An 8,847-nucleotide genomic window follows, 5' to 3' on the forward strand; every position below is an offset into this window, starting at 1 on the left:
CAAACCATAATATGTCAATTGGTTGTATCAGATTTCACCCTGAGGACCAATTTTCTCAGTATCAAGTCTATAGATATTAAACTTTGGGGTTAAAGTCTAGTTATGAAAAGCATAAATTCTTATTAAATTTGATTAAAAGTAGATTTGAAGCAACTTGCATAAACTTTGACACCACAAATAAGCATTCATCTTTTTGAAAAATGAGAAATAATAATTAAATAAACCTGAATTTTGATGTCGCTGTCCACTGCCAGGTCTAGGCACAAGATCATTTGTCTATAATTACCTGTGTCAGTGCAACACTCCCAGTTGTCTGTCAATGTTATGTTTGACTCTCTGTGCCTGGAGCTTGGCCCAATTCAGCTCTAATATGACCAGATTTATTAATGTTATTTCTGTTAATACAGACCATTAGCTGCCAGACTGCCTGTGAGGGAAACGAGAAAGATTAGACTTGATAGCAGAAACTGCCAGGTACGCTAACCATTTCTGAATAGGCGAATAGACATTTGGCTGCTATTTACAGAGATTTATGAAAGAAATACGACTGCAGCCTGAGGGTGTTTGGAACCTTGAAAAATGTATTTGCAAAATCCCGTGAGTGCAAGGAATTTGCTTGGTAAAGAACCAGCGTAGATCACTCAAAAACAGAACAGACTGCCTGCATTGCGTGCTGTGAGTGTTTGCGTTTTTTTCTTGACAAACCGTCTATTCATGGCGAAAAGGACCTGCTTGAATTTTTACACTGCACCGCTCAAGACATCTTTGTGAGGCTTACACGCTGAATATTTGAGGTGACTTGGTGATGCTCTTTATGCAGACACGTTCTGACAGATTTGGACAGAACCCAAGGCAGATACAAAAGAACTAGTCTGTCAAAACCAGGGATAATTCCCTTCCTCTCTACGAAGACACCATCTGAGAACCATTTACCTAAACAGTGTGGTTTTTCATGGTTTGGGGAATACAATGAAGTTTTGAACTTGTTGACATTATTTATCCTTCTTTCTTTAAATATAAGAAGAGAATATTTGCTTTCAGAGACACCGAGAGCATGGAAATATCCAACGAATAGCCTACTCGTTATCTTATTTTCTGCATTGTAAGCAAGACCCTAGTGCTATAAGTTTTTTTTATATTTTGCTCATTTCACATGTAAAAAATAATGAAGGCTTTGTCGTTTAAAGGAAATAAGTCTCCCATAAGGATTTGGGAGATATCACGACATCTGTGAATGTGGTTCGGTTACTTATATTTTACTGTTATATGTTTTAATAAAAGAAATGTCATTGTAAAATATATCTTTTTTTTATTTATTACTCAGAATGATTAACATTTCTGTACTCTAAATCACAAAAAAAATAAAGCATTATTTTTTGTAAAAAATAAATAAATAATATAATTTTACTTTACTACAGTAAATATATAAAAATGCAAAGACAATTATATACACCTATCTGTTCCATTTCAACAAAAATGGAAATTATATTTTACAAAATCTTCACTAAAGATTTCTGTCAATGCCAAAATAACATTTTTGCACTTCTACATGATTTTAAATGGGTAAAAACGTAAACACTACATATGTTATGAGTAAACATAACTACACTGTACAATGACAGCAGTCTGAAAACGGCAAAAGCTACTGGAAAAATAAAACTTCGGGGGGAAAAAAAGATGTTCATAAACTGAAATTACTACACTCTGACATGTTAGTTGGTAAATGGGATAAAACATACTATGTATTTATAATATATAGCTACCACTGTACCTAAGTGCATGTACAACACATCCATCTGAAAACACTCTCTGCTTCTAACCCATGTCTTTCATTTAGTGCATGGCGATCATCCATACAGGTACGATGGCCTCAGGAAAGCCTTCTTGCTTTTCCACGTCCAGTATGGAGAGGCCTGCTTTCTGAATGATGCTCTTCATGATGTCCAGGTGGCGAATGATGCTGCTGTCAATCGGGTCCAGCTTGCAGCCCTGCCGTGCCATGTTATCCTTAATGATAATCACACCATTGGGCCTCAAGCTCTCCTTAGCACGCATTAAAAATTCCATCAGGTCCTTATCAGTAAGATGACCTGAAAAATGTAAAATGGCTCATGAATAACAGAGTGTGTAAATTTCAAATGTCCACAACAGGCACTGTTCAGGCAAAAGCAACAGCAGTAGATTATTCCGGCCACTATAGGTACACCTTTTCAACTGCTTGTTATCGCAAATATTTCATCAACCAATCACATGGCAAAAACTCTATGCATTTAGGTGTGTAGACATGGTCAAGACGATCTGTTAAAGTTCAAACTGAGCATCAGAATGGGGAAGAAATATGATTTAAGTGGCTTTGAACGTGGCATTGTTGTTGGTGCCAGACGGGCTGGTCTGAATATTTCAGAAATGGCTGATCTTCTGGGAATTTCACGCACAACCATCTCTAGGGTTTACAGAGAATGGTCTGAAAAAGAGAAAATATAGAGTAAGCGGCAGATCTGTGGGTGAAAATACCTTGTTGATGCCAGAGGTCAGAGGAGAATGGCAAGACTGGTTTGAGCTGATTGGAAAGGCAACATTAACTCCAAATAACCACTCGTTACAACCGAGTTAAGCAGATGGACTACAGCAGCAGAAGAACACACCGGTGCCACTATCAGAACAGGAAACTGAGGCTACAATTCCCACTGGTTTACCAAAATTGGACAATAGAAGACCGGAATAACATTTCCTGGTCCGATGAGTCTCGATTTCTGCTGTGATATTCAAATCGTAGGGTCAGAATTTGGTGTAAACAATATGAAAGCATGGATCCGTCCTGCATTCTAACAATGGTTCAGGTGGTGTGATGGATATTTTCTTGGCACAATTTGGGCCCATAAGTGACAATTGAGCAACGTTTAAATGCCACAAGTTAAATGAGTATTGTTGCTGACCATGTCCATCCCTTTATGACCACAGTATACACATCTTCTGATGGCTACTTCCAGCAGGATAACACGCCATCTCACAAAGCTCAGATCATCTCAAATTGGTTTCTTGAACAATGAGTTCACTAAACTCAAATGGCCTTCACAGTCACGAGATCTCAATCCAATAGAGCACCTTTGGGATGTGGTGGAACGGGAGATTTAGATTATGGATGTGCAGCCGACAAATCTGCAGCAACTGCGTGATGCTATCATGTCAATATGGACCAAAATCTCTGAGGAATGATTTCAGCACCTTCTTGAATCTATGCCATGAAGAATTAAGGCAGTTCTGAAGGCAAAAGGGCGCCCAACCTGGTACTAGCAAGGTGTACCTATTAAAGTGGCCAGTGAGTGTATATGCCATATCTGTCAATTTTTTTTTATTTTAATCTGGACAATCTACTGCTGTTGCTTATATATTTAACTAATTTATTTATTACTTTTTCTTCTTGAATGGTCATTTGAGTCATATGCTTAATCACTAGGCTACAGTTCCTGGTATATAATAATACATGTTGATTGTGAGTTGCTTCAGTTAGGTCTTAAAAAAAATCTGTCACCACAATGAGTTGCTTCAGTTAGGTCTTAAAAAAAATCTGTCACCACAAGGAGTTCATGCACTATCTCAAGTCTTTATATGGTTTTAAGCAGTTTCATATTAATATCTCTGTCCCCCATGTCAAATATACACATAGGCTGCAGTCAGGGAGATGAAACTGTATACTGCAACAAAAGACCCTGACCAGCATACAGCTGCTCACATTACAGAAAATGGAAAAGGATAGCCTGCAACTACTAAAATAAGATGTAGGCGGTACTGCAAAATATACAGCATGATATAACAAATTAATGGTCACAAGCAACACACTCACAGGCAATCCACTGCATCCAGATGACATCGTATCTCTTTGTAGCTGGGATGAATTCCTGCAGATTGTAAAGGTAGTAGGCCTCCACCCGGTCTGCGTCATCTCCGAGGTAACACTCATGAGCGTGGAGGATGAAATCTTCCATCATGTCAAGCATCTCCATGGATTCAAACACAGGAAACAAAACTCCTTTAGAAACTCTCCCAATTCCACAGCCACAGTCTAGTGCTCGCTTGGTGCCAGCCTTTCCTGGACCCTATAAGGGACCATTAAAAAAACCCAAAACATTAGACTTTTTGATGTTCAAAAATAATAATGAGTGCTATAACACAAGAAGTTTTAACACAACAGCTGAACACTATTTATGAAGCTAATGCTATTTGTCAACTTGTGTTAATTAACCACATGTTCAAAAAGTGAAGGTGTGTGCTCTTTTGATCTTTATGTCTTGCTATCTTAAAGAGTATGTGTGAGCACACTACAAAGGCAATATGCAATTGAAAAGAATTGCCTGCTGTCATACACTATAAAAAGTGATCAGTTGAATTATCTTAAAAAAGGAGACCTGTTGCCTTAAAATTAACTCCATACGTAATTGAAAAATTAAGTTATGCGTAATTGTTAAGTTCACACAACTTACATTTTCAGTACACATGAAGTTTATTTACTTAGTTTTAAGGCAATGTGTTTCTCACTTTTTTAAGTTAAGTCAACTGATCAGTTTTTATGGTGTAGGCTGTGTCTGATATTTATAAATTGATGTACTACATTCAACTGATTAACAGATTTGTTTACTTTTGGACACAGCCACAATAGACTTGAACCAGGAATGACTAATACATTTCACAAGTAACTACAAAGAAATGGCAAGTAACACATTAAATTAATCATGACATTTTGAAGTGTCAAAATGTACTAGAAAACGGAAAACGGTAAAGGTTTCTTGTAAAATGTACTCCAATTATCCTTGTTTCCATTTCCATTTTTTACAGTGTATTTCAGTATTCTTCTTGTATATACAGCCACTATTAAGTACACTGAAAAATAAACATTCAGTATATCAATGAGAAAGGCAAAATTTCATACAACAAATTTCTTCAGGAACTGTCTTGAACCTTCAAGGTCAATCTCAGATATCTCCAAAAAATCTCCCATCATGCCCTCTTCTGACGCCGGGACGTCCTTGTAGAAGTTCTGTGCCCTGTAGTAAAACTGCTTCTCCCCTTTAATGTACTCACAAGTCACTGCATAGAGTTTCACTGTAAGGCAACAAACATATAGACAGTCACTTAGTAAAAAACGCACAACTGTTCTCAGTTTATTGTGAGAATTTTTAACATTTACAAGCTAGAGAGAAAAATTAAGAATTAATTTAGTTAGTCGAAATTGAATATAATAATATTAATATTCAATATTATTATAATGTTGACATTTAAAGGCCATCTGTGCATGGGGTCAAAGCATCTCAAGGGAAAGTGTACAGTTATAAAAAGAAGTTTCAATGCAGTTCTCACACCATTTAGTCATAATTAGTTCTTTGAAAGGTATCGGTTATTAATAGCATTAAGAATGTTTTCATTCAGTTTATGGTGTAACATCAGAAATTCCAAGTTGCCTGTATTGATACTGTTGATATTGACAGTGTTGTTCTACATACAAGGAATGCTTTGTCGTAGGCACATTTAGGGGTTTAGATGGTTTGAAGCAATTCAACATGCAAAACTCTGTCAGCATCAGTCTAATGCCACATTATTAAGTTCAGCTGGAACATCTGCTCCCTCAGTGGCTGGTCACTTAAAGGACAGAGCAGTCACTAAAATAGTAACACTGGGCCACTTTCCTTGTGGACTATTTTATTTTGGTCCTGTATATTTTTTCTTGGTCCTCTATATATACACCTTAATCTGCTTTACGTTATTGGTCAAGAGGCAACAAAACAACCCAATTTCAGCTATCAAGTCCAAAACAGACATTAATACTCATTTTTCTTTTAAGCTCTCACAAAATACTTTCTGAGTTCATTTTAACAGGTCCTTTAAAAGTATGAATGACTGTCTTTCCTTTTGGTCAAAAAGCTGATCTCATATGTATGTATTAAAAGCTTAATTTAGTTATAGAAAAGCTATTTTAATTTGTAAAATTTAAGTTTACTTAATCTGTTCGCATTGAGATTTGCATTGATTAATAATTTCCACTTGCATTAATGCAGCTTTGCTGAAAGTTGGCAGGGGATTTATAGTTCCCATCATGCTTTGCATGGGCCAGGGAAAACCAACATTGAATAATTGTTATTTTAAGTTTCTTCCTTATGCTTACTAAAACAATACAAATGGTTAAAAAAAGATACTTTTAGCATGATAACAGCAAGCTCTATTGCTATCTAGTATTTACCTAGCAGATTCAGTTGGGTTACTGTTTATACCGTTCAAAGTATGTATCAGTTTTAAATAAAATAAAAAACGATTGCAAATATTTTGAACTTGAACCATGTTTATTTTCACCTCAAATATCCCATTGTTCCTTTAGATGTAATTTAATATCAACTGTCAAGTATATTTGAGTGTTTATCTGAACTGAAGATTACTTTACCTGTGTGGTCATTCATTTATTAACCTGTGCTGTCTCATATATCTGTTTTCATGACTTAAAAGAAGCTCATCGGTAACAATACAAATAATGGATGTGTCTGTTGAGAGAAATCTGAATCCTCTCAATCCAACCAACAACTCACAGTAACACTGACAGACTGGATTACGTGTTTCCACAGTTTACACTACCCACCTGATTAAATAAATATGTGAACCAGTGAAAACACAAGCTCACATTCATCAGACAAAGACTACTGTCAACAACACAACAAAACAAAATTGTTTATGAACTCCAAATCATTGTATAATATTCACGGTTGCTTAAAGGCGAACATTTGTTTTTCTTAATGTTTCACCAACAAACATTAAGAGGGTTAATGATGAGGGTGAGTAAATGATGATAGAATTTTTTATTTTTGGGTGAACTATCCCTTTAACACTTAACCACCATCTCCAAAGCCTGTAAAGTCAGCTGTCATTGCTGCTAACACAAAAACCAAGTCTATTTTATATTCAGTGGAATGTAAAGAATGCAGCATGCATACACGTTTATGAAATTATGCTTAAAATAGTAACATGGATCTGTACATTGATTGCATGAATGAACAATATGTAGGCCTATACTGTACAACGAATATCGGTTGGGTATTGAGGTTTAAGCAAAGCTGTTCACCAGTATCTGCTCAAATTATCATCACAAATATTTCAATGTAATTTTGATAGAGACATGCCAGTAACATAAATATGAATAGATGCAGATTTAAAAATCTAAGTATACGTACTGTAAAATAGTGTAACCAAAATTTCTTACCCAGAGGAATCATCTCCAGGAGGTACAGGTAGCTGGCAAAGAACTCCTTCCTCAGAGTATTGTGCAAGTGGAAAGACATACTGTGTTTGCACATCTCATCATCTGTCTTCGCCCAGCGGTCTCGAAAGGCTTGATGCGTCCCGCTAAACTCCTTGACGGAGGTGGAATCAGACATCCTGAAACTTCTGCAAAGTGACTCAACGTGTATGTGGAAACTGGAAGAACTGCTGAAGACACCACGGTGCTGCTATATTAATAGGAAACCTCTGACAAGAGGAGCTGTAACTGACCAGTTAAGCGTTCTTTTCTCAGCAGAGTGCTTAAAACTACCACATCTTATCAGATCATCTGCTTTAGGCCCGGGGTGGATGAATGAGAAAAGGGACTGGTAAGATTGCCTCAGAATAGGGGTGGTGCCTTCTCCGGTTCTCGAAGAAGCTCCTTCTCCTAAGTTCCACAGACACATCTAGAATGACAAATCAGTGCATACCAACACATGACCCAGAAGGTTGTGCATTCATTCACAGCTAGTGACAAGTGGCTTATGTAGTAGCTATTCTTAGCACTGCCTTCTCATGTTTGTATACACAGTATTGCTGACAAGTTTAAGGTGGTGAGGAAAGATCAAAGACAGATCTAATCTGAACATGCTGTTGCTGCTTACAATCTGTATTAATCGACATTGTAACCATATGTTACAATAGCAACATAAAACTGAGAAAATGCGGTGTTTTTTAGTTATACATGCAAATTCTATGAGAAAGCACAGAGAGAGAGAGAGAGAGAGAGAGGGGGAGCACCAGAGAGAAAAAAGATTAATAAGATATCAGGCCTCTCATGTTTAGTCATGTCAACTCATGAGCCGTGTTATTCATATGATTTCAGTTTGAAATTTGGATAAATTGCCATATCATCATCACCTTAGTGTGCGATATTCAGTGAACCAAAACTGAACCAGTGCTTAAATTATAAATGCTTACTCAATGCAATTAGAGTGTTTATAGATATAATGTTGATCCTACAAAGTCAGTCCACAAAACCCGAACCAACATTGTCATATTTAGTTTGACTGCTTCTTAAGATTAGTATTGTAATTAAAATGTACAGATCCAAATATTTAAAGTGTAATAAAATAAACACTTAAATGTCTATCATGGATGTTTTCTTTCTGGTTAGCCTATAGAGACAAAATAGCCCAACATTTCTAAATGTAAAACATTCCATGAAAAAACAATGTGGTGTCCTGCCTTAACTTGCTTTTTAGCAAGATATTTGTTGGTCCAGCAAATTGTAAAAAATTGAGGTTGGTGGTAAAAAAGTATTACCTGTCTTATTAGTAGGCCTACTGTTCTGACAGCTATACTTTACACAAGCTAATCGGAGGGTAACGTTAAGTCACTCACTTCGAATTGTAAATGGTATGATAATTAAAACTGTGAGCTTCGAATTGATACATTCAGCAATATTTCCAAAGTTTTCGCATACACTTATTGCGCCAAGGAAAGTACATCAAATCCAACAAAAGTCTAGTAGAAGGCACATGTAGCCTATTTCAACTGATCGATCGATACATACCTCCACATATACAGGTGGCGCTAGAGCTTCTT

At 36.5% G+C, this 8,847-nt stretch overlaps 1 protein-coding gene across 2 annotated transcripts; it reads right to left on the reverse strand.

The window, feature by feature from the left end:
• Positions 1-1,350: 1,350 nt before the first annotated feature.
• On the reverse strand, positions 1,351-7,602 carry ntmt2 (N-terminal Xaa-Pro-Lys N-methyltransferase). Of its 2 annotated transcripts, none has more exons than XM_084432982.1 (4): positions 7,241-7,602; positions 4,928-5,100; positions 3,845-3,998; positions 1,351-2,090 (listed from the first exon to the last, which is right to left on the reverse strand). In XM_084432982.1, exons 1-4 carry the CDS (start codon positions 7,413-7,415, stop codon positions 1,834-1,836), a joined length of 759 nt encoding a protein of 252 aa, XP_084289108.1. In that variant the 5' UTR covers positions 7,416-7,602; the 3' UTR covers positions 1,351-1,833. The 2 variants fall into 2 exon arrangements, with proteins under 2 accessions (XP_084289108.1, XP_084289107.1); XM_084432981.1 differs by having other exon boundaries at positions 3,845-4,097.
• Between the last annotated feature and the right edge of the window lie 1,245 nt (positions 7,603-8,847).

This window comes from Rutilus rutilus (assembly GCF_951802725.1).
Source record: "Rutilus rutilus genome assembly, chromosome: 15".
Classification (NCBI taxonomy): domain Eukaryota; kingdom Metazoa; phylum Chordata; class Actinopteri; order Cypriniformes; family Leuciscidae; genus Rutilus; species Rutilus rutilus.

What these genes read in the sequence shown, in the direction of transcription:
- ntmt2 (XM_084432981.1), bottom strand. Translation starts at nt 7,415, where the DNA reads ATGTCTGATTCCACCTCCGTCAAGGAGTTTAGCGGGACGCATCAAGCC. An exon ending in CCTGGAGATGATTCCTCTGG is followed by an intron (nt 5,101 to 7,240) that starts GTAAGAAATTTT and finishes GTTGCCTTACAG; the next exon opens with TGAAACTCTATGCAGTGACT. An exon ending in CTGGATGCAGTGGATTGCCT is followed by an intron (nt 2,091 to 3,844) that starts GTGAGTGTGTTG and finishes TACATTTTTCAG; the next exon opens with GTCATCTTACTGATAAGGAC.